General features: G+C 31.7%; 2 protein-coding genes across 3 annotated transcripts in view; both read left to right on the top strand.

Moving 5' to 3' along the window:
* The window catches only part of LOC145316114 (ATP-binding cassette sub-family G member 5), a 37,428-nt gene extending 35,650 nt beyond the window's left edge, over positions 1-1,778 (top strand). For both annotated transcript variants that reach the window (XM_080156420.1, XM_080156421.1), the window contains exons 18-19: positions 234-362; positions 929-1,778. In XM_080156420.1, coding sequence (XP_080012546.1) covers positions 234-362; positions 929-1,115 — 316 coding nt within the window. In that variant the 3' untranslated portion in view covers positions 1,116-1,778. The remainder of the gene's footprint in view (positions 1-233; positions 363-928) is intronic.
* An 8,801-nt stretch (positions 1,779-10,579) lies between these two features.
* LOC145316112 (uncharacterized) lies at positions 10,580-20,920 on the top strand. The gene is made up of 6 exons (XM_080156416.1): positions 10,580-10,714; positions 16,746-16,803; positions 17,478-17,529; positions 18,243-18,315; positions 18,661-18,716; positions 20,290-20,920. Exons 1-6 carry the CDS (start codon positions 10,655-10,657, stop codon positions 20,384-20,386), a joined length of 396 nt encoding a protein of 131 aa, XP_080012542.1. The 5' UTR covers positions 10,580-10,654; the 3' UTR covers positions 20,387-20,920.
* Positions 20,921-27,107: the final 6,187 nt, after the last annotated feature.

Raw genomic sequence — 27,107 nt, 5'->3', positions numbered from 1 at the left:
TTCAGTGAAGCTTTCCCTGTGCATCATCGGATCTTGGCTGTTTCAGATTATATGTAGGCCTTCTTAGCCGCTTATGATCTGTACGTTCAGCCGTTTGGCAGCTAGCAGTCTTTAAAATTCATAGATTTTTGGAAATATTCGTTACCAGGAATATTTTACCATGAACTGTAGTTGATCCGAAATGTTAGATTGTTATTCTTAAGATACCTATTGACCTATTTCAATTGTTTTAGGTACAGCGGAGCTATCATGAACCGTATTGAGTATTATGAGAGACAGAGTTTGATTGGGCTGGGATGGAGGAACGAAACTATTGGACAAGATTATCCTTGTCTTAAAGATTCTTATGGTTTTGTATGCAGGTAGTTATAGATAGATAGATAGACAGGGAATCTTCACAAAAAAAATCAACCGACTGATTGACTGACGGACGGACATACATAGTGAATTTTAGAGCAGATACGCTACGAGAAAAAAAATCTGTCAATGTCCATCAAACGCTTTGTTGAAGTCCAACATGCATAAATTTAAATTTATTACTATAATTACAAGAGAAGGAGGTAATCAAAATTTTAGAACAATTTCTTCGTTTGTTTGCTGATAACTTTAGGAACTTTTATAAAATATAGATGGGGCATTTCAATCCAATTAATTTAGTCTAAAGAAGGGTAATTTTGTTTATTATTATAGGGTGAGTACATCAATTTATTGTCAATTGTCTTATACCTTAATATCCATGATGACTACAGTAGCTGGACAAAGTGCCTCAAAAACAGCCATGTTACGTCATATAAATGAAGGTGGGAAAGAAAATCCCTAAAAAATAGATGGATAATCCTTTATTTTTATGACGTCACAAGGCTGATTTTTTTAGACACTTTGTCCAGCTACTGATTACAGATATCTAAAACATATTTATTTGTTGTAGGTATATAAATGGAACGCACTACCTAGTGGAGAGATACAGCTATCCTGGCGTGGAGCTGGACCAGGTTCTGGAGCCCTGGACCAACACGGCCATCAACCTTGCCTTCCCCGCCCTCTTGGTCATCATTAACATGGTTCTATACCTTGTTCCTCTACCTGCTTTTGTCAAGGCAAAATTTAGGGAATAAAATATTTATCGGCGACTTGCCTCAAAGAGTCTATCGAGGTCTGACCCCCCACCCCCCCCCCCATCCACCCCATACTTTTGAAATGAATTGAAAATAAAGGGGGAATGTATTTTTAGAGACGTACGGATTTGAACTAGTTGCGCTACTTTTACTAAAAACACATGCACATGAATCGTTACCTAATTGTTTAGCTTTAAAACAATCTTGCCTTTTTGAAGTTTAATGCAATCACATGTACAATTATTGATATATTTATGTTGTGTATTGGATGGTTTTAGGCTATTTTTCTGCCACAACTTTCTCCTTTTAACACGTAGTCACTAGATGCTCGGTTTTACCTACAATCTTTTTTTTAAATGTTAAATAAGATTAAAAATTCTGTTTTTTTATTTTTATAAAAAGGTTATGATTTTATGTTATTTTCTTTTTTTAAAATTTCAGAATTTGTTGAAATTAAAAGACTTTTCGGAAATATTTGAATATATCAATTTTTAAAAACTAATATTTTATCAAAATTTAATAATTGTACAGAATCAATTTTTCATATTTAATCCGTTTTTGTGATCTTATTTAATATTTTTTATGAAAAAAATACCAAAGTTATTTAATTTTTGAATATTTACTAAATATTGTTATTTTGTTATAATAAAATATATTTTAAAAACATTTTTGGTTTTCAAGAAGCAAGAAGTTTTTCAGGTCGTACAAGTTCGAGATCCCTTTATGTATGGCAGGTAGGTAGGAGTCATTGGACTGTAAATCATGCTGGTACCCAAAGTTTTACAAACACGTTTTCTCGATATTTGGCCTTAAACTGTGGGTATTTGTATTCTATCCTGATTTGAAGCAGTGTTTTTTCAAAATCAAAAAATCAAAATATTTATTTCAGTCAACATATTAAAACACAATTATATGATACGAATATTTACAAAGGTATATTGTTTATATAGTTTTATTTTATTTTACTTATTTTAATACACAAAAATATCAAATATGTTGCCTAGTGGCAGGACCTAACGCAAAACACAATGTGTAAATTTTTTATTATAAAGTAGATTATTAAAAAATAACATTGTGATCATGCGGTAAAAAGAGATCAAGCCCTATTAAGTATATAATACAATAAAATAAAAATGAGATGAAAGTTAAATATCATAAGGGAAAAAAATTTGTTTTTCTTTAAAAAAATTAAAAGTAAATGGAGCATGTAGTTCAAAAAAAAGAAAGAAAGAAAGAAAGAAATGAAAGGAAATGTACGGCGTTGTAGTATGTTTAAAACCTGGCAATTTTTGCATTATAATATTTTTTTATCACAGAATAATAAAATTATAGAATAATGGCAGCATTCCAACCAACAATAGTTCAAATTGCATTTAAATGGCAAATATGGCAAAGAAGTCTGTTGCAGTTTGTTTCAATATTTTCAATCAATGTTTTTTTCAAGTGTTGTTTAAATAAATTAAAATTTGGCTTATTTTTTAGATCTTTTAAAATTTCTGCATAATTATTCCATGTTTTTGGTAGAGAAATAAAAGGCAATCTAGAAATTAGGGCAAGTCTGGAAAATGGTATAGCAAAGTCAGCTTGAGTTCTTAAAGCATAAGGAACATTTCTGTCTCGATTCAAAGTCCAATAATTATCTATCCTGAATGATTTAGGCTGCAAATCTTTTAAATAAAGATACATAAAGTTTAATTTAAAATAATCTATTAGGGCAGGAAATGGCAAAATACCCCATCTTTTAAACAGCGATCCTGTATGTGAATTATATTTAGCATTAGAAATACAGCGAACAGCTTTCTTCTGCTGTTTAAAGACATCATTAATAAGACTATCATATGTTGAAGAATATGCTAAAATTCCATAGATTAAATGACAATGAAAAGTTGAATAATATAAGGATCGCATTGCTTCACCAGAGAGTAAATACATTTAAAACATTTTTGACAACCATTTTATGTGATATGATTATTCTATTTATCTGTTTTTTAGTAGCAAAGTTACTCTATAATAAGAAATGTCCATTCGTTCGTCTGTCCGTCCGTCTGAGACAGAAAGGGGGAAACGTGATATTCTCGGCTGCTATAAAAGATAGAGAGCTGGAATTTTCAGGGATTAATTATGTTAACAGTGTTCATATTTTCACCAAGATTCATTAAGACTCGTTAGTTGGTTGGGGTGCTAGATCGATTCCTACATTTTTAAGTTTTCATGATTTTCTAAACTCCTATTCAACATAGACGGCTGAAATTTTCAGCGATTGAGTACTTTCATATTCTGCATACTTTTATTAAGTTTTATCGAGATTTGCATATTTGTTGGGGTGCTAGTTCGATTCCTAGATTTTTAGGTTTTTATGATTTTCTTTACCCCTATCTGGGATAGACGGCTGATATTTTTAGGGATTAAATAAGTTTACAATTCACTTATCCCCCCAAAATTTCATTAAGATTTGCTAATTTGATGAGGTGCTAGATCGATTCCTAGATTTTTACGTTATAAATCTTACACGGTTTCGTGATTTTTTAGTTAATGTTTTTTTTATGAAACTGCAATAAAGTTCATTTTTTCTGGATATCCATTCATAATTTTTGAGCTTCTCTTCTTATGGATGTTGTCATCCTTGTTGAATACTCATTCCTATTAGAACAAGGTAGAATGTCATAAGCGAAGCTACTGTATAATCAAGTTCTTAAAATGTAAGTATGTCCTTAAATCAGCCGCGCCACAAAAACTGGCGGTCGCCGAGCTTCAATGAAACGTAAAACCTAAATATGCATACAAGAATATATTCTAAGTGATTCTCTCAAAATTTTTAGCTCTCTTAACCATGATATTCATAAAGAAATGGTTTCTACTCATATTATTCTCTCCCCTAATTTCTCTCGCTCGCTCTCTTCTTAAAACTCGCTCTGAAAAATCTCCATAACTCAATGTTGCTCCTGTAACCAACCATAACTCTCATTTAATGCTCTTTCTCTCTCTACCTCTCTATTTTCTCTCTCGCCCTCTCTTTCTCTCTTCTTCCTCTCTCGCCCCCTCTCTCTCTATCTCTCTTTCTGTAAACTCCTACATATGGCGCAAATTAGCTCGCTAAATTTCCCCAGTTAGATAGAGTGAATGATACTGATTATGTAGTTGCTCCGATTGGTTAATATTAAAAAGTAAAAAAATATTTTTTTATTTTAAACAGAGAGGGGGAGGAAATTGGACTGTAAATTAAGCAAATTCCCAATTTGTTTTAAGTTCTTTCATTCTTTGGCTTAGATACTTGATTGGAGAAGTCTTGATTGGATTGTTCAATGATTTTAATCTACAAAAGATGTAATGTATATTAATTTATTATTAATTTTCTTATCCCTTAGGACCCCTCATTTCTTGGCTCAAAAATAATGTACTTTATTTTATTATAAAAAAATTGTCATAATTGTTATTGTATACGCGGATTTTTTAAACCGAAGCCTTTTATATTTAAGGTCTGTTCGTCTGTTATATATTGCTCATATCGTTGATTTAAGACTGATCTAGTTTTCAACTTTAAAAATGATTTCTTATAAAGTTAGGTACAATTAAAAATCGTAGCAACTCTATAATCTTTACCTAAAAGTCTATATGTCCAGTCCACTATATGCTTAAGTTTTTAGATATTTTGGCATAAATTTTGTAAGTGATTTTAGTTATTAGGGATGACTAGGTCGATCAGGTACTAAGTAGGCATTAAACAATAAACGTAACCACTCTACAATCAAGTGTAAAATATTGTTTAGATTTCAAGAAGTATATTTTGCTTGTTTGATTTTAAAAGCGTAGTCATTATATGTTTGTCAACGCTCGTTTGTACGTTTGATTTGTTGAGCTTCGCTTTTATAGATTTTGTCATACTTGTTGATTTGATGTAAACAATCTAAAAATATGTAAATTTGATTTAATTCCTTTTATTCTGAAATATCTAATCTTTATTGCAAAATTTAATCTCCTCAAGAGATATCCTTCAAATATTAATTTAAGATATAATCTCTATTGAATTTCAAATATTAAAATTTAACTCCTTAACGTACAATATGTGTCTATAAGGACGTTCATGAAGTGGATGGATTATTACTAATAATTCCCCCTCCTCAAGGACGTCCAGGGGGGGGGGGTAAAGGGGGTGATTAACCCCCCCCCCCCAAAAAAAAAAAAAATCATTTTTATTTTACCCTCCCTATGTAAAATTTGCCCCTACCTTAAAGGTGCCGTAGGCATCCCCAATCATGAAGGAGGGGGTAATTACCCCCCCTTTAATTTTTTTGGGGGGTAAAGCTTCGACCCCCTTGCCCCTCCCCCCTCCTGAGAGTTTTCAGCTGCTATTTAATATATTAATGTAAAGATATCCAAAACATTTAGTATCCAGTATATAATTTATTGGTCAGTTGGTATAATAGTCAGGCTCAGTAATTTTTGTCATAAATACACTTGTCATAAATATATTTGTCATAAAAGTACACTTGTCATAAAAACATTTGTCATAAAGGTATGTTTGTCATACAAACATTTGTCATAAAAATATTTGTCATAAAGGTACGTTTGTCATAAAAACATTTGTCATAAAGGTACGTTTGTCATAAAACATTTGTCATAAAGGTACATTTGTCATAAAGGTACGTTTGTCATAAATGACATTTGTCATAAAGGACGTTTGTATAAAAACATTTTTCATAAAGGTACGTTTGTCATAAAGGTACGTTTGTCATAAATGTCATTTGTCATAAAGGTACATTTGTCATAAAGGTACGTTTGTCATAAAGGCATTCCCCCCCCCCCAACAGAGAAAAACTATTTTAGGTTAGGTTAGGTTATAGGCTAGGGAGCCGAGCGCTGCGGCCAGAGTTCAAAGAGTTCTGTCGGGAGAAGGCAATACTCAAAATTTCAAAATTGAAAAAAAAAATTTCTAAGAGGATATTACCGTCATAAATTACTAATACCCAAAGTTTTATACTGGTACCCAAAGTTTTATACTGGTACCCAAAGTTTATACTGGTACTTAAAGTTTTATCCTGGTACCCCATTATTGCCCCCCCCCCCCCTCTTCGACAGAACTCTGTGAACTCTGGCCGCAGCGCTCGGCTATAGCCTATAACCTAACCTAACCTAAAATAATTGTTCTCTGTTGGGGGAGAATGCCTTTATGACAAACGTACCTTTATGACAAATGTACCTTTATGACAAATGGTTACGTATGACAATTGTAATTTATGACAAATATACATTGTGACAAATGGTTTTATGACAAATGTAATTTATGACAAACGTACCTTTATGACAAATGTATTTTATGACAAACGTACCTTTATGACAAATGTTCCTTTATGACAAACGTACCTTTATGACAAATGTTTTTATGACAAGTGTACCTTTTTATGACAAACGTACTTTTATGACAAATGTTTTTATGACAAGTGAACCTTTATGACAAGTGTATTTATGATAAGTGAATTTATGACAAAAATTACTGAGCCTAATAGTCATACTACAAAGTATTAATATTTAAACCTAACTAAGACTATGTGAAAAGTTTCGTGATTTGTTATATATTTATGACAAAAAAAACATCTGCTCTTTAAATCTCTTTGCCCGTTTTTCATTATTATCATATGTCTCGCTACTTGAGTATATTATCATCCTTGTTTAGATATAACACGTTGTTAGGCTCGACATTTTCCCCAATAACTTTAAATTAAAAGGATTAGAAAAAGTTTTACTTAATTACGAATATTTCAGGAATTTATATTACCTCCGCTTTGAATAGAATTCAATTTTAGTAAAATATTCCAGATAATGAAGATTTTTTTTTGTATAAGCCTATAATTAGAGTATACAGTTTATGCAAAGTAGTAAGGATTTTAAAGTAAGGATTTTAAAGAATTTCCTAACCACTGAACTGATTTAGTTTTCCAATTTAGGAAAGATTCTTATAAATCCTGGGAGGGTTTTAGGCTATTTTATTATTTATTTCTTTAAAATTTTGAAGATCTTTTTCTTCCCTCTAGAATTTGCAGCCTCGACATTAAATATGTTGTTTTAAGTTTTTTGGTGTTGAGGCAAAAGATCTCTGGAATGCCTTCTCTAATTAAGTTATGTTTTAAGAGAATTCTTATATATATCATATTGCGGGTTTAGTGTAATGTTTTGCTTCATATCAGAGCCCTTAGAGACAAGGAAAAAGTTGAATAAAATAAATAATAACTCAATACAAATATTTTCGAATTAATGTTGTTTTGACTTTAACATAGCATTTGTTTGTCTATAATTTGATTTGTTAGATTATGGTTAGCTTCACAGTTAGATTAACCTCTTAATTGTAATTTTTCAATATTTTTTTTTGAAGTGAGGCCGGCAAAGGAAGGTTAGGGGTAATGCTAAGGTCGATTTGTACTTTTATTTTCTTCTATTTTTCATAACGTTTACACCTGTCAACACTCAATTCTGTAACAAGGATGACAACATCAATTGCAAAACTAAACAAATCAACTTAAGAAACATTATTGTACTAGAAATAAATATTTTAATTATGGAAAAGACGGTATTACTTTAAAGTTTTGAATTATAATTATGTACAGACTTATTTTACCTAATTCGCACAGGAATCTCCACAAAGTTTGAAAATGATATGGAGAACGGACGAACACACTCTCAATGTAGAAGAGCTTTGCTTTTAAAAGATAAATTATGCTTTCCTGTTTTTTTTCTTGGTTGGATAATCGTTATAGATAAAACAAGGATGATTATGTAAGATTGTAGCAAAGCTTTTACATATATACAATAACATTACCCAGTAACTGCCGGGATACCTCCGATTTTGAAGTTGACCGCCCAATTATTCTAACTTTTAATGGGGCTAGAAACTTTTTTTTCAGTATCGTTTCGAAACCGATTAATATCTGGTGGATTAGAACCGGTTCTCAGCCATACAAAAAAATTATGCATAGCATCGTATATGAATACATCCGCGGAAAGCTGTTTAAAATACGATGCGATAAATAAATATTATGGGTCCCATTTTAGATAAATAGTTATAAAAAGTCAAAGGCATAGCACCCCTTTATTGAGATACCTTTGTTTTAAGTTCTTATTTTTAAGTAAATAGAATTGCCATTAAGGTTATTTTTTTTTATGAAATTTCTTACTTCGTCTGATGACTCTAGAAATTGTGTGTTATTTATATGAATATACATGACTAAACATAATAGATAGAGTATCTTTGCTATGATAAGTATTCAGTTCAGTTCACAGGATGTACTTTTGAATGAGATAACAAAAAAAGATACTTGATCAGTGGCGAACTCAGGATTTAGCCAGGGGGATGACACTCTACTTTTAAAGATCGAGTGTGTTGGGTAGTCACCTGAATTTTTCCACTTCCCTTCTGAAAGCCACTGTTAGTAAGTGTTAGAGTTTAGTTCAAATCTACATTATTTAATTGTAAATGATTAAATAGATTAATAGATAGACAGAGATAGATAGAATGAGAGTTAAGGTGTGTGTGTGTGTGTGTGTGTGAGAGAGAGAGAGAGAGAGAGAGAGAGAGAGGGGGGGGGGGGAGAGAGAGAGAAAAGAAAACTTTTCTGTTAAAGAATTACAAAGAGAAAAAAATATTAGAAAGTGGCTTCGCTTCTAAGATTTTTTTGCTGGTTATGTTTAATATAACCATCCTTATAACTTTGTATTCGTTTTATAAGATTGGAAATGAATGAAAAATGAACGTCAATAACATTTATTACATCAAATTAATTAAGTCTAAACAAAATTATATATATAATCATTACGTAAAATTGTTGCAAAATTAAATATAATACAGGATCTTTTTAAAGGACTAACCAAATGTTATTCTGCCAGGGTGGGGTGGATACAAAAGTCCCCTCTTGTATAATTAGTAGCGCAGCTACTTTATAATTAGGGTGTTTGTCCGTATTTTACAGCGTAAATAAGCTTTGACTTGCAAGGTTTGGTGATTTTAGTTCAACCTCATTTCATTTCCAATAACATAAAAGAACAAAAGAAATTATTTTTCCAAAAAGGAAAAATCGTTCATTTTATTTATCTGAGTTTTAAAAGGAAAACAAAGAGAAAAGAACTAATTAACTTCTCTTTAGTGCATTGTAACTATAAAAGATTGTTAATCAGGAATCCCATGGGATAAGACAATGGACGATAAATTGATGTACGCCCTAATTATGACAATGAAAATTATCCCTTTGTAAATTTAAAATTATTGGTGGAAAAGTTGGAACACTGCTGGTTTATTTAAGATTTAATAAAAGGCCTAAAGTTTTTGGGACAACAAATATGAGAAGGTGTTTATAAAACAAGAAATTTTTACAGTCTAGTATCCTCTTCCTTCCTGCATTTGATAAAGGATTACAAGCAAAGCTACTCTGTATAATTTTAGGAGGGTTTGTTGGCCTGTTTAGAATTTATGAGGACTCAAGTAGGCAGGAAGGGGTCAAGGAAGTATATTATACAGTTCCTTAAAGTGTTATTAACACCTTCTCATATTCGTTGTCTTGTAAACTTTGGAACCACTAGTAAGTGAATATTGATTTGTTGCTGTGTCTAAACTTTTCTACCAGCGATTTTAGGTAATTTTGTGTATCTTAATTAGGGTAATGAACATTAATTTAAAGTCCATTGTCTTATCCCTAGATCCATGGAAACTAATTTTTTTCAGGTTATGGATATGAATCACATATAATAATAAGTTTGTGATAACGGACTCACGGATGGATAAACCCTAATTATAGAGACGCTGATCCATAGAAGATAAGAAGATACAAGTATATCTGGCCGGATATCTGGCCAACGTTCGATATCCGGCAAATTACCGGATATCCGACGTCAAAAATATTATGTAACCGGATAGTTTAAATATCCGGTATCCGACCGGATATTGAAAATGACCGGATATCCGGCCCAACCCTAATTTGTTTATGTTCATTAATATTATTAATAAATCTTCAAAATTATCTTCTTATGTAAATTACTTATTTCATACTTTTACAGTATAATAACTTCTTAGGTTATAAAAACTAAGTGTTTTTCTTTAATATTAATGCTCAATAATATCGCAACATTAATATTTTACACTATCCTTAAATAAAAGTAACAGGATGTTTGTTTGTCTGTGTGTGTGTGTAGCAAAGAATATGCTGGACCGATATGGTTCTCCTTTACTGTGAAGCTTCTTATAGGTCCAGGTAAGGTTTAAACTGTTTTGGGTAGGATGTCTTCACTTTCAGAAGAGAAATCGTCCATAGAAAAAATACTGCTCTCCCCCCCCCTCCATTTATAAAAAAAAATTTCTTTAACAACCCATATTGAAAGTGGAGTAAAAAAACATCGGGTCAGTGAGTTGGTTCTGAGGAAAAGCCTTAGAAGTTTATTATATATTTAGACGCAGTTGTTTGAAAAAAACCTATTTCAATTTCAGATCTATTATAAACTATAAAATGTGAAAGAAACCCCTATTATAAAAACAAAAAAGTTGTAAATAAAGTTGTAAAATGTTATCTTTCTCTACATTTAGAAGTTATCTCTCAATCCTTTTCCTCAATTTATTTCAGGTAAAGATCAGATTTTTTTAAAGGTTGACCTCGATAATAGTTAGATAAAATTTAGAAAATTACATAACCAAAACGCATGTGTTAATCCTATAATAGTAAGTTTTTTTTGTCTGAAGCTTACGATTTCAACTACAAAACTGATATTGAGTTATCCAATAGGTCCCAGGTTGATTTTGGGATATTTTCTTTTTTAGATTTAAGCCCTTGGATGTTTATTTAATTTTTCTGTTCCCTTTTTATTAGTCCCAAGATGTTAGGGGCGTAAACGCTTATTAGAAAATTTACCAAAAGTGCTCAAAATGTCAACAATGGAAGTTTTGGTCTTCGACAGGTTTTAGGCTATACTCTCAAAAGAACCTCTTAAAATCAAAATGATTGATTTCTCTATTTTAGGTAAGATTTATATAGGTACTGGGATTGTTTTAGGCTTGTCTATTTTTAAAGTCTAGTCCTGGGAAGTCTTGAGGCTAATTTTTCCTCCCTTTCCTTCCCCTTCGATTAAAAAGCCCCTTGATGTAAGGGGCGCAGCCAATTTGTAGAGATAGGGTGGTTGGATGATGTACATTTTCAATTTGTAGAGAGAGGGTGGTTAGATGATGTACATTTTCAATTTGTAGAGAGAGGGGGGTTGGATGTTGTACATTTTCAATTTGTAGAGAGAGGGTGGTTGGACGTTGTACATATTTAATTTGTAGAGAGAGGGTGGTTGGATGTTGTACATTTTCAATTTGTAGAGAGAGGGTGGTTAGATGATGTACATTTTCAATTTGTAGAGAGAGGGTGGTTGGATGATGTACATTTTCAATTTGTAGAGAGAGGGTGGTTGGATGATGTACATTTTCAATTTGTAGAGAGAGGGTGGTTGGATGATGTACATTTTCAATTTGTAGAGAGAGGGTGGTTGGATGATGTACATTTTCAATTTGTAGAGAGAGGGTGGTTGGATGATGTACATTTTCAATTTGTAGAGAGAGGGTGGTTGGATGATGTACATTTTCAATTTGTAGAGAGAGGGTGGTTGGATGTTGTACATTTTCAATTTGTAGAGAGGGTGGTTAGATGATGTACATTTTCAATTGTTAATATAATACTTATTTATCGCATCGTATTATAGACTCATCTGCGCGGATAATAAAATTTATAAAATTAAAACTAGTTTTATTGTAATATTCGTGTAAATTTGTCTGTAATACGATGCTATACATGATTTTTCAATATAGCTAAGAACCGGTTATAATACAGCGGATATTAATCGTTTTCGAAGCCATAATGGAAAAAATTTTCCGTTAAAATTTTAAAGTGCTCTTAAGTATGTATTGTACAGTAGATCTTTTCATGAAAATACCCTTTCTTGAATTTCATTCTTCTGCTAACCTAAAAAGTTACTTTAGGGGCCTAGAAATACATGTACACAATTTCAGCTCTTTATCTCTACTGGCGACCTAGCGCCAGGCATGTAAAATATCAACAGATAACAGTAGCACGGCGGTTTTAATAATATCTCAGTAATGTGCAGGTTTTAAGCTCTTCTGCATATTTCAATTTAAACACATAAGGCCAAAGATATTATATCCAAAAAATCTTTTGTCAAAGTCTACTCTACACCTAGCGCCAGTCAGTTTTCTAAAATCATGCATTTTATACCTGTGAAAAATGAAATCGCCAGCGCTAGGTGTAGAGTAGACTTTGACAAAAGATTTTTGGGATATCATATCTTAGGCCTTATGTGTTTAAGTTGAAATATGCAGAACACCTAAATTCACCTTCCAAGCCATTCTCTAAGCATTTTAAATTTTTTTTATGAAATAACGGGATTTCAAAACTGCCTTTTGAAAAAGCCTAAAAAATATCTTTTTTTGTTCCTTTTTTCACTGTTTATAGTTACAACTTATTAAGATATTATTCTCAGTTAAAAAAAAATTGGCGCTTCCAGCACCAAAACCGGCAAGAACAGGCAGTTAAACTTCTGTACCCCTACTTAACCCCCTAACAGACCCCCCCTCTATCTCGGCTCCTGTTACAGATAGAGACGTAAAACTTTTTTCTGGTGGTTCATATAATTAGAGAAAATTACTTTTTCTAGTCATAGCAGTCAGACCACTCCTTATCCGCTTTTTTTCGGCCAGCCGCTAAATATTAAAACTGCTGTAGAGCAGCCAATTTTAAAGATAAGAAAACCAAATTTTATGATGAACTATTATTTTTTATAACAAAAAAATACCTTTCCTGACCATTGCCGAAAAACGAAAAATAACGGAAACCGCCAATTTTGGCGGTAAAACGGTGGTTGGCGGCGCTAAATAATATTTTTATCTGTTTATAGTTACAACTTAATAAGATATTATTCTCAGTTAAAAAAAAAATGGCGCTTCAAGCAACAAAACTGCCAAAAACAGGCAGTTAAACTTCTGTACCCCTATTTAACCCCCTAACAGACCCCCCCTCTATCTCGGCTCCTGTTACAGATAGAGACGTAAAACTTATTTCTGGTGGTTCATGTGTATTTTTAGAGAAAATTACTTTTTCTAGTCACAGAAGTCAGACCGCTCCTTATCCGCTTTTTAGCAGCCAGCCGCTAAATATTTAAACTGCTGTAGAGCAGCCAATTCTAAAGATAAGAAAACCAAATTTTATGACGAACTATTATTTTTTATAACAAAAAAATAACTTTTCTGACCATTGCCGAAAAACGAAAAATAACGGAAACCGCCAATTTTGGCGGTAAAACGGCGTTTGGCGGCGCTAAATAGTATTTTTATCTGTTTATAGTTACAACTTATTAATATATTATTCTCAGTTAAAAAAAAATTTGTGCTTCCAGCACCAAACCCAGCAAAAACAGGCAGTTAAACTTCTGTACCCCTACTTAACCCCCTAACAGACCCCCCCCCCCCTCTATCTCGGCTCCTGTTATAGATAAAGACGTAAAACTTGTTCATGTGTATTTTTAGAGAAAATTACTTAGAGCAGCCAATTTTAAAGCTAGGAAAACCAAATTTTATGACGAACTATTTTTTTTATAACAAAAAAAATACCTTTTCTGACCATCGCTGAAAAAATGACAAATAATGGAATCCGCCAATTTTGGCGGTAAAACTGCGGTTGGCAGCGCTAATTAATATTTTTATCTGTTTATGATCACCATAAAAGACTTCATACAAAAATTGGCTGATTAAGGTCTGTAAAGGGGCAACACAGTTAATTGTTGAAACTGATGTAACAGATTTTTATTTTAGTCAGATGCCAGACGCAGACAATTAAAAAAATTAACATTTAGAAATATTATCAATTTGTCTACAAAGGGTTAAAAACAAAATCAAAATATACAAATCTAATTATTAAAAACATCAAGATGATCTTTTCCATCCTATTACATATTATCTTTCATTATTTCCTTTTCAAATGCAAGATGTATTTTAAAAATTTAGCTTTTGATAGAAAGATTCTGGATCATGGAAAGAAAACGAAGTTGCCAGTGATTCTTATGTGCTAGTATGCATAAAATGACTTTAGAAATGTCTTCTGATTTTTGTTGAAAGGTGGATACAATAAGTGAAGGACCTATTTCTATAGTATCTAACAAAAAAAAGTTTATAATCAGTGATAGTGAGAAAAATTGTGTCTATGGTTGTCTTTATATAAACTTTTGTAAAATATTTAATATTGATATAGTGTAAAAAATAATTGTAGTAATATTACTTTTCTCCCCTTCAAGGGCGTCCAATGTGTTTATTAGGCGGGGGGGGGGGGGGAGGATATTTTCATTTAGGGGGGATAACAGGATGTCTGTTTTTATGTCTCTCTGTTTGTACTGAAGGATCTTACTAACTGCTGAACTGATATGGTTCCCCATAACAGGGTAGCTTCTCTTAGCGCCGCAAATCATTTTACCGCCGAAAATTTGCGGTTTCCATTATTTGTCGTTTTTTGGCGATGGTCAGAAAAAGTATTTTTTTGTTATGAAAAATGATAGCTCGTCATAAAATTTGGTTTTCCTAGCTTTAAAATTGGCCGCTCTACAGCTTTTTTAATATTTAGCGGCTGGCCGCTAAAAAGCAGATAAGGAGCGTTCTGACTTCTATGACTAGAAAAATTAATTTTCTCTAAAAATACACATGAACCACCAGAAATAAGTTTTACGTCTCTATCTGTAACAGGAGCCGAGATAGAGGGGGGGTTTGTTAGAGGGTTAAGTAGGGGTACAGAAGTTTAACTGCCTGTTTTGGTGCTTGAAGCGCCATTTTTTTTTTAACTGAGAATAATATCTTGATAAGTTGTAACTATAAACAGATAAAAATATTATTTAGCGCTGCCAACCGCCGTTTTACCGCCAAAATAGGCGGTTTCCTTTTTTTTCGTTTTTCGGCGATGGTCAGGAAAGGTATTTTTTTGTTATAAAAAATAATAGTTCATCATAAAATTTGGTTTTCTTATCTTTAAAATTGACTGCTCTACAGCAGTTTTAATATTAAGCGGCTGGCCGAAAAAAAGCGGATAAGGAGTGGTCTGACTGCTATGACTAGTAAAAGTAATTTTCTCTAATTATATGAACCACCAGAAAAAAGTTTTACGTCTCTATCTGTAACAGGAGCCGAGATAGAGGGGGGGTCTGTTAAGGTGTTAAGTAGGGGTACAGAAGTTTAACTGCCTGTTTTTGCCGGTTTTGGTGCTGGAAGCGCCAATTTTTTTTTAACTGAGAATAATATCTTGATAAGTTCTAACTATAAACAGTGAAAAAAGGAACAAAAAAAGATATTTTTTAGGCCTTTTCAAAAGGCAGTTTTGAAATCCCGTTATTTCATAAAAAAATTTAAAATGCTTAGAGAATGGCTTGGAAGGTGAATTTAGGTGTTCTGCATATTTCAACTTAAACACATAAGGCCTAAGATATGATATCCCAAAAATCTTTTGTCAAAGTCTACTCTACACCTAGCGCTGGCGATTTCATTTTTCACAGGTATAAAATGCATGATTTTAGAAAACTGACTGGCGCTAGGTGTAGAGTAGACTTTGACAAAAGATTTTTTGGATATAATACCTTTGGCCTTATGTGTTTAAATTGAAATATGCAGAAGAGCTTAAAACCTGCACATTACTGAGATATTATTAAAACCGCCGTGCTGCCGTTATCTGTTGATATTTTACATGCCTGGCGCTAGGTCGCCAGTAGAGATAGAGAGCTGAAATTTTGTACATGTATTTCTAGGCCCCTAAAGTAACTTTTTATGTTAGCAGAAGAATGAAATTCGAGAAAGGGTATTTTCATGAAAAGATCTATTGTACAGTGTCTTATCTCATTATTAATATTCTGAGAGATGAATATTTTACTTCAACTTTTCTGGAAATAGAAAATTACACTATCTTATTGTAATTCAAGTTTTCATTTCGTTTGAATAACATTTTAGACAGGTTAAACATTTTCATTCAGTTAAAATAAAAAGGGAGAGGAGCACTTGTGGGATGGGGTAAAGGAGGGGGGTGGGATTAGTTTTTCAACCCTAAACTTTAAATTTTTTTAGTTTTAAAAAGAAAAAGTCAAAAGCAAGTTTTTCTAAATGGATAATTTTTACAGGAGATTTCTCTTGGAAAGGTGTGGATACTCTCAAAATAGTAATAAACATTCGCTGGATCTTTATGAATCTTCTTTGTAAGTTAGAACCATGAGCGATCAGCGAGATTCTTCGATACACACAGACAGACACACTGTAGACATCATGTTACTTTTATATAGGATAGCAAATTTAATTTAGAATCAAATAATATGCTTGGCCTGCACAGAAAGGTGATAAACTCCTTTGAAAAAAATCTTCATCCCTCCCCATAATAATGTATAGTTTTTAGTGATCCTTTGTCATAAAAGTTTATACTGCAAATTCATAAATTTATAGGTTCTGATACACCACGAGGCTACCTAAGAACATCTTTTTATTTTTCATTTTAGTTTCCGCGAAAAGCTGTCTATAATACGATGCAATAAATAATTAATACAACAATAGTATAATTTTATTATATACTATGAAAATATTTTTAGTTTGTTGCTGGAAAAGGAGGGATGGGCAGATTGGGGTCAGGAGGTGATAATCCGGCAGGTAATCTTTATTCAACTAATACAGATAATTTCGTAGAATAAAGTTAGCTTTCTAAAAATTATATCTTCGAAAATTTCGTCACAAATAATGTCGCTCGTATCTTGTATATAAAGAAAAGTAAAAAAAAACTTTTTTAGGTTTGTCAAAAAATTGGGTCAGATGGACCATGACGTTACATTAAGTCTATTATTTAGCTATTCCAGCATCTAAACAAAAGTTCTTGAGATTACAAGAATGACAACATCCATAATTTATGAAATACACCACACAAAATTAGTTAAACGGACAAAGTGAGATATAGTGATCGTAAAAAGAGTGGGAGAGTGAGAGATTAAAAATACCTAGAAAATCAGTCTTTTGTAGCGTGACCGAAAGACAGAGTGCTCAAGTAATAATTTTTTGTCATAGAAAAAAAAAAGAAAACGGGGAAAAGGGTGCATTACCCCACTATTTATATATACTTAAACACTCCTTAAACTATTACGAAGTTTTTTCCTTATGTTATACCAGCGTCACCCCAACCCTGATGGCTACCTATTACCTAATATTATCTAACCTTAAGTAATATATAATTGAACCAAAAACTACTCCCCCTTCCCCCTTTTTCGAGAATTTTCTGTGCTGTGAGTCACTTTGAGAGAAACCGTCGGATTGTAATACTTGTATTTGTCTAGGTGCTCCGGATTTGGATAACTTTGATTACTGGAACCAAGGAGCTATTCCGCTGTAATTTTTTATTATCGTAGCTATGCTACTCTATACCTAGGGATTCTTTATTGATGTATATTATTCCTATCCATTAGTCTGCGAAATTCTTTTCAATGATTTTTCGACCCAATATTTTAATAGTATTCTTTTATCTCAATAATTTTTTTCATTTTGAAATTTCAATAAGAAAAAAATAAGTAAATAGATTTTTTTCAAATAAATATTTTATTAATCCTTCCAAGTTTTTTTTTATTAATATTTGGAATCATTTTCGTCTAGAGCAAATATAAAGTTTCAATATTGAATATTTCATAGTGCACATCATTTCTTTCATAATGGTATGTCAGTTCGTATGTTATTTAAAACTAAACCCGATACTGTGGACAAGCACGGAGTGCATTTGCTGGTCGTTAGGGAGATGATATGTTCGGATCTCATAAAAATTTGTACCTAATTCTGCTATGCCAGGTGTGCGACATAAGATATTAAAAGTAAGAGTGGGAAAAATGATTAAAAAGGTAAAAAACTTCCAGACAAAGGTGGTGCAATCAAAGAGTTGGTTGTCTGCAATGTTAGTGTATTAAGACCTTATATGAAGGTTTGACTCTACATAGTGGTACCCTATTGGCAAAATTAAATCTTAAAATTGGAAGAAAAATGTCTTTAAAATCAAATATCGCTTCGCTTTTATGACTAATGTCGTCCATGTTTATATTTGTATTAAATTTCAGATATATTTGGGTGATAGGAGGTTTTGTGACCATTCTGAGTGTCAGCGTTGCTGTCTGCACTGAGTGCTGTCCGGTAGCAGATAGATAGATAGAGAAATAAATATATAGTCATATTTAGAAAGAGGAGAGAGAGAAAGAGTAGATTTTGATGGAAAGATAATAAGTGAGAGAGATATATACAGAAATAAAGAGGAAAAGAGAAAACAGTACAGCTTTAGATAGAAAGAATGAAAGAGAAGGATAGAATAATAGATATCTAGATTGATAGATAAAATATAGATAGACAGATAGGAATGTAGATATAATCATTTAGAACAGATGTATTTGCATTATTTAATGTCTGTAAAAATACAAATAAATTTATAACAGCTTGATTTCACCAAAGCATTTGATACACTCTTTTATTATTTATATTTAGAGAAGTGATCTGCCACTCAGAATTAAACAAAAACTCAAATCAAAAAGGTGTTGTTGGTAAGTAATTTAAACAATAAACAAGGATGACAATATCCATAATTAGCGAAAAACAACAAAATCATGGTTGGACAAACTGACAAAGTGAGGTGTAGAGAAGATGTTTTTTGACATGAAAAAAACACATATGTATTATGTTACAAATCATAGAACAAAAAGTAATAATTTACATCTTTCGAAAACGACCGACAGATTAATATACCAAGTAAAGTACAAACTGGATGACCATTGTTACAGGGAATCTTAACAAAAAAAATTTTTGTCTGAAATATCTGCCAAAAAAATTGCATTACCCATTTTGCTTTAAGGAGAGACTGATTGACGGATGGACAGACCAAGTAAATTATACAGTAACTTTGCTACTAACAAAAATAGCTTACTCACACACTGTTCCTAAAGTAGTAGAGCTTTTCTATATCTATTTTATAACTTTTCAATTATTGACTTGTTTAAAAATTTAAAAATATCATTGAATCACTTAACTTTGAATTTAATTATATGATTACTTAGATAAATAAAGTTAAAAAGAAGCTGTGATATATAAACCTAACCTTTAATATCTTTAATATGCACACTAATCTGTTTATATAAATAATCTCTTATAAAACAGGATTAATTAAGAGTAAAGGAAAATTATAACTATATACAAATGTCAGTATCCCTTATTCTGTCAGTTGAACAAACAATTCCGGATCCCTTTTTTGAAGAGTGAAAGAAAAAGATAATAAGAAGCAAGTATTTTGGGAAAAGTCCCTTTCGTGCAACGCCCCTTTAGGGGCGATTCGGCGTATTTTTAAAATGGCTATTGATAGGTTATTTTAGGTTAGATTAGGTTATATTGGGTTAGGTGATTGCCCCACAGGGTTAGGCTAGAAATAGGAGAAAAGCTACTGTGAAAAAAAAACTAAGAAACGCCCTCTAAATAGCATTACCACGAAAGGGACTATACCTAATATTTTGTATAATCATATTCTATATTTCAATGTCTTTAGATGGCTGTCTGTCAGGTAAAATGTAGGATCTTGTAAATAGCTGAACCAATTGATTAACAATAGTTGAGTATTAATATAGAGAAAATTAGTAGGCAATTGGATAAGTTGCTGCATCATCCACATGAAGATATAGCTTTGAGAAAAATAACAAGGATAACAAAATCCAAAAGTAGCAAAGCTCAAACAATTCATGGAATGGATTGAGAGAGTAAGCTATAGAGCAGAGCAGTTCTTATAACAATGAAAAAAAGAAAGAGATTGTGCAAAAACTTTAAGAAAATCATGAAACCTTAAAAATAACATTTAAAACTTTAAATATGACTGACAGACAGACACACAAAATAATGTCATAGGAATCTACACTAAAACATTTCAGCTGTCTATATTTCATAGAGACATAGTGCCAAGAACATAGTTCCCCCCAAAGTGTTGCTGATTTATTAACAGACTAACTGATGGACAGACAAAGTGAATTTAAGAGTGACTTCCTATTGATTACCCTTCCAACCCCCCCCCCCCTCACCCCTTAAACTAATTCCTTTTCATAACCCAAAAAATATATTACCCAGAATAAATTTTAGGAGAGAAGAAGTGCCAACAGTTAAGATCGAGGAGCCAAGAACACTCAGAATGCTTTCCATCTCTTCAGATGAGTTTGTTCTCCCATTAAAAAATTAAACAAAGTTTACTTTAAAGGAGAAAAAAATCAAACAAAAAAAAATAAATGATTGTATGATATGTAAAATACTAGCAATTAAAGATTAAAACTTGAAATAAAGAGGAAAATAAAAGTGATTTGTAATAAAATTTGTTCAACTGCCCAGTTGAACAAAATTAAATTGTTCAGAAATGCCAATTAACAAAATAAATTTACGGGCAAACACAGACTCATTGATATTCACACAATGTGAAGAACATATAAATTATGTTCATTAATTTAATTAACAAAGTAAAATCAAAGACAATGATAAACATAACCAAATGTAATGGTTGTATTTTATTTATTCAATTTATAAAACATAAATTTTAAGGATAAACTTTATTTTTGTATGAAAAAACTGTCTGGTTGTAGTTTTATCATTTATATAAATTATTTTGGATAAAAAAATTTAAATTATATAAAACAATGATAAAATTAACTTCATAAATATTTTTGTAAACAAGTGAATATATATTTTTTGTTACTTTTACTAAAATTGACCCCTAACCATATTCAATTCCTCTAAGGATAGGATATTTATTTTTTAGTAAACTTTCTCTAAAACTATGTAAGCAAGAAAGTGAAAGGGTGTTGTGTGAGGGGTGTTTACCCCCCCCCCCTCCCCCCCAACCCAACCCAACCCAATAAAAAAGCATTGACATCCTTGCATGGGAAATATAATTTTTCTTTATTTCAGGAAAACATATAATATGTACTATATCGTAACTTTTAAGTAAGTTTGACCTTTTCTGTATTGTGTATTATAAAACAGTATTTGGTGAAGAAAGTTTTTATAAAAAAAAATAAACAGACAAACAGTATTTTTTAGATCTAATTTAGGTTCTTTTTTGTATATTTCTCTTGCAAAAATAGAATTCTTTTGAAAATACTAAATTTCCGGTTATATTGTGATTTTCCTTTTTAAAATTGAATTAGTTTTGCAACAGAGTTATGTAAAAATAATTTATTACCACAACACACAAAATTGTTGTGAGAGCAAATGATTTTCATTTGTGTCTAAAGTTTGATTTTTTTTCTCAATGTGTGGAATTAATATCTCATATAATGTCTGGATATAATACGATGCTAGACAGTTTTTTCGTATGGATGAGAACCGGTTCCTATCCACCGGATTTGAATGAATACGAGAATAGTTATTTCTTGCATCGTATTATAAACGGCTTTCCGCGGATATAGAATGTACAATTAAAAGATTAAAACTAGTTTTTTAGCTCCGAGGTGCCGGAGGCACCGGCTAAAAACAACTGGTTTTTATCTTTTGATTGTACATTCTTATATTCGTAGAAAGCTGGATATAATACGATGCTAGACATAGTTTTTTCGTATGGATGAGAACCGGTTCCTATCCACCGGATTCGAATGAATACGAGAAAAGTGTTTATAGATGTATGTACATAAAATTTTTGTACTTTTTCATCGTAACTAAATGTTGTTGAAATCCAAACCTTTCATTAAATTGAATATTTATGAAATGCAAAGCTTCTTATATAATTTTGGGCAGGTCAGTCCAGCTATGGGGATTATAATTCTCATCACTAATTAGGCATGTATTTACCAGAAAATCCCTACGTCCAATTTAAATATGATTTATTAGTTTACATGATATAACCATCTTAGAATGTTTATTAATTATATTTGATATTAATATATTTAAAAATATAAGCACGTCCATATAAAAGCATCCTATGATAATATTCAAGCAGTTTTGCGATAGATTTACATTATACTTATTCAAATGCTGTTCGTTTGCCTTGCTGTCTGATTTGCTTCGCTTTTATAAATGTTAACACCCTTGTTTTCATATTATTTAACACCCTACTTATCCTTTTCTTTGAAATTGTCATAAGAAATTTAATCTGACTTTTTAAATTTAAACTTGTATAAAAGATTAAGATATATGGCTCGTGCAGCAAAGACTTTACATTAATATTATTTTTATTTACTTTTATCAAACTTTTTTTAAATACATTCAGTATTCTTTTAAAAACAGATGACAAATTGAAATTTTTTTTCTAAATTTTGGCGCTTATGCATGTATTTTACCCCTACCCCCCCCCCCCCCCCCCCCGAGTAAAAAATTATGGGGAATGGATACTCTCATTATCATATTTTGTAGTATTTTGTCTGCAGCTTAGTTTCAATAACTACATAAACAATTGAGTTCTCTATTTTATTGAAGCTATACGTTAGTCCCAGGATTGTTTTAGGTTATCTAATTTTTAAATTGAAGTCTTGGTTAGGTTTAAGGCTTTCCCCAACCTTCGAATACAGAGCCCTTAAAATGCTAGGGGGTGAATCTGCTAGTATATTATACAATTACAGTATAAAATTATTTGTATGTTATCCTTGATGTCCAATAAAATAACTTAAACTTTCTTTGATTTTCACGGAAGTTTAGTAAACCTAAAATATTCTTCCTTTCTTTAAAAATTAGAGATTAAATGTGAGGGGGGGGGGAGGGGCGAATAACTGTATACCCTAATTTCCTTTTAGCAAAAAAATCCATTGGATAAATATAATAAAATATTAAAGATCATATTTCCATGAATAAAAGCTTTTATGAAAAGAAGGAAAATGTGAGGATATGAATATTACAAATATATACAATACCGACATATTTTGGTGCTTTACCGCAAAGTGTACTGAACGCCCCATCCCCCTTATTTTTTGAACAAGTATGCTTTTATAAAGTTCTCCATAAAACCACTCCTGAAGGGAGTTATTTAATGGCCATTTTATCAGTAGCTTTGTCACGGAAATCCAGCCTTAAATAAATCATGTATAGACAGGCGTTATGAAAGACTTTATAAAAGCAAAGTTGTTTAAAATTTTAAATAAATAATCTTTGTTTTTCTTGACATGATTATGCGGTATCTCCTAGGGGATAAAAATTGAACTTGAAATTTTCAAATCTATTTTTCTGAAAAAGGCATCATTTTAAGATTTTCGTTTTTTCCACTAAATTTATATGGCCATTGGGACATTTTAGAAACATATAGTCTTATGTCTGGGAATTTTTTTCTCTTAGTGTCACTTCGAGTGAACTGTGGTAAGCGGTAGTTTTTTTCCTATGCTTAACCTCTCTGGAGGTCCTAACCAGTCGGAGCTACCCAGTAACTAATATGACCTGACCTAAATAAACAAACAAAAGAAAAACTACTCCAACTACCACTTTATTTTTTATATATCTGGAATAAAAGGGGGGGGGGGGTTAACCTTCTCGACATGGTACTTTGAGGGAAGGTACAAATATTTAGATTAGTATCAGTATTCTTTGTATTATATGTCAATTTTCTGACATTAATAGAGTAGTCTTGGATAAATAAACAAGAAATAAACATATTTGGAAGTCTATAGCTTTAAATAGAAAATAATATTACAATAATAATGTATATCTATTATATGGTCTCATAGTAAAATTTTAACAATTTTTATTAAATAACTAGGTATTTTAATAAAATCCAGTAAAATATTTGATTAAAACTTTTTAAAAATTAATTTAAAATTCATGCTATTTGATATAGGTATGTTTAATATTATTAATGAAATGAAATGAAATGAAAAAAAAATCTACCAAGTATTTTACTATGTAAAATCACACCCATAACTTTCCTGTAAATAATCAAGGAAGGATTGAGCAATGGAGAATAATTAATCTACGGCTGTTTTTTCTTAATAAACATTAAAATACACATATTATTCGGGGAAAATAAATTTGTAATCCATTATCATATCCTTTCATTTCTGTAATCAATAAATGTCTTTCATGCAAAAATGTATCTTAAAATGATTTCATTAAAATATGTATTTTTTGTATTCCTGTATTGAAATAAAAACGAAATAAATGTTTAACAATTTTTATAAAATGATTGGTTTCTTGCATGATCTTCGCCTTTACTTTAACAATAAGTTTTAAAAGTCTAGATGAACAGTCCATAATAATTGTTAGGGGAGGGGGGGGGGGGGGAGGGGTTAATGCAACCATCTTGTAATCAATGATTAAATGGAACTTAGAATTCGAATTTCGATCTGAAATTTTTCATGAGTAATCCTTGGTAGGTCTATTTTCCCTAAATTGAACAAAAAGTTGGAAAAATAACGGCTGGCGGCTCAGCCGTTTTTTGCCTATTTTCAGGGCAAATTCATCATTAATTACGTAGGTATCAACTTTTTAAAACATATTTTTGGTTTAATTTAAGGTAAATGATAGCAATAACCATTTTTTAAATTTCTAGTACCAACAGCTACCGGCTAGAACCGTTTGATAAGGTTTTTGAGTGACAAAAAGTATTATGTGAAGATAGGTTTCGTGACTAATATATGCTCTTAAGATTGGCAAAACGGCTGAGCCGCCAGCCGTTATTTTTCCAACTTTTTGTTCGATTTAGGGAAAATAGACCTACCAAGGATTATTCATGCAAAATTTCAGATGGAAATTCGAACTCTAAGTGCCATCTAATCACTGATTACGAGATGGTTGCATTAACCCCCCCCCCCCCCATAATTGATCATTACCGGCCGGCTTCAAGCCCTAGGCTAAAAGACTGATAAAGTTGACGTACCCAAATATATGGCCATTGACGTTTTATGCGCAGGGCGCTTCCTGTGAATGGGAGAGCTACACATATAAGGTATTTTTTAGCATTGTGCGTCCAGAAGCTTTAAAAAAGTGCTGAAAAACGGCATAAAATGGCGGTGTTGTGTTTTATCGGTCAAACAGAATTCATATAAGAAAACGCTACAGCGAAATGTTGTATTTGGGTGTGCGTATTGGCAACAAGTAAATTTATTAAATGAAAAACTTATGAGTGGATAAATTGATAAGCTAAATGAAATTAGAAGATATTGACGATATTGACTAATGAATTCTCATAATCCAGTTCTTTGGGCTCTAACAGAGCTGATTTTCTGATGTTCCTAAAAATAATCTACAACCTTTATCTCCCTACTTTAGTACTTATCGACTCAATGTAAGGCAACTTTATCAAGTTCGTAAAATCAAGGTAACTTCCTCTCCTTTTAATTTTGCTGTCATGCGCCTGATACGTACCATCAGTATAGTAGGAAACATTTTGAACGTCTTCAATTATGACGTGGCATTGGATGAGAATTGATTTTTTGCTTTTAAAGACAAGTGGATGTATGAAACTGCGGATACGATACTTAAATTAACTTACCAGTGATGACATGTCACATGACCCCAATGTTGATAAACAAAAATACACCTTCTGTAGATTATATTAGTGGACAAATTTAGACCCTGTTAGTTCAACCCAACCATTAAAGATTTAATACGAGAATCCAGAGCTATTAAGCCAACGAATGTGAGTGTGTTGATCAAACTTCTGGTTTCAGGATACTTTTAAGTCTAATGTACCAGGAATAAGGTAAAACCAACTAGCGAAATAAATCTAAAATAATATTTGGGGAGCACGTGTATGTGTTGCTCCCAAACGACAGCTGAAATTACGTACAAGTTTCGTGATTTCCCCCCAAATTAAGTTTTTGTTATATGCTGTGAATGTCCCCCTTTCTCCCTGATGATAACATTTATTTATGTTAGTTCACATTTTATAATTTGAATAGAGAAAGACGACCTTACAAGGTGTCATAACTTTAAATCTTCTCAACATACAATCTTCTTGTCGGACAAAATTATTCATGAGGTTCTAAAGACCTTCTTTGAGAATTTAAAAGAGATGTAATTCTCTACAGGGTTATAGGTCTAAATTGCTTTAATGCTTGATTTTGTCTTACGGGATAACCAAGTTCAATCTTATCGTTCCTTATGTTGATACCAAAAGGTTTTATTTTTTAATATTTTTTACCTTTTACGATCAACTGCTTAGCTTTATTTTTTTTCAAATAGCTAACATTGCTAAGTGTCTCGTTAAAAGCTGGTTTGATCTACTAACAATTTAATGGTTAAGAGGTTCGGAACAAAACACTCATCAGTGACATATTTCGCCGTCGACATAATAGCTACAAATTTTCAATACAAAACTCCATGATTTAACATGAAAACTGGCGAAGATTTGAAATGAAAAAAATATTATACATTGTCCTTTCGTCCATAGAACATCAAGAAGATTTTAAGAAAAAAGGCGTGACACACAAAATTTAATTTGGACAGACACAGATACATCCTACTGCTTTTACAGATAAATAAGACATTTAACCATATCAAAGGTCATTCAAAATATTTTAATTAATTCCTCTAATAATGTTTAAATAAGGAAGCTCAGTAAGTCGTACAGTGGCGGTCTTTAGTGACACTAAAATATCTTTTTATTATTTCATTCATAGGGCCGATTCCTTTTAGAGGGTGCTGGTACCCTAGTTATAACCCTTCTTAATACCTGTAAGAAGCTACATTTTAAAGGAGACTCATAAAGGTTCAGCAGTCAGCGAGATCCTTCGGTACAAACAGACAAACACACATACAGATCCTGTACTTTAATACTTATAAGAAGCTAAATTGTAAAGGATAACCATAACGGTTCAACACTTGGCGAAATCCTTCGGTACAAACAGACACAGATCCTGTACTTAATTGAATCATCTATCCTTAATCACCAGTATACCTAATAATATCGCATGCAATAGGGATACCTACTAAATGGCAAACATACAGAAATAACAATAAAAAAAACAATAGAAAATAGAATTAAGAAGGAG

Source organism: Acartia tonsa, chromosome 4, assembly GCF_053477335.1.
Source record: "Acartia tonsa isolate MP-2025a chromosome 4, ASM5347733v1, whole genome shotgun sequence".
NCBI lineage: Eukaryota > Metazoa > Arthropoda > Copepoda > Calanoida > Acartiidae > Acartia > Acartia tonsa.
The sequence above is the reverse complement of the archived record's forward strand: the minus strand, read 5'-3'. Positions and strand labels throughout refer to the sequence as shown.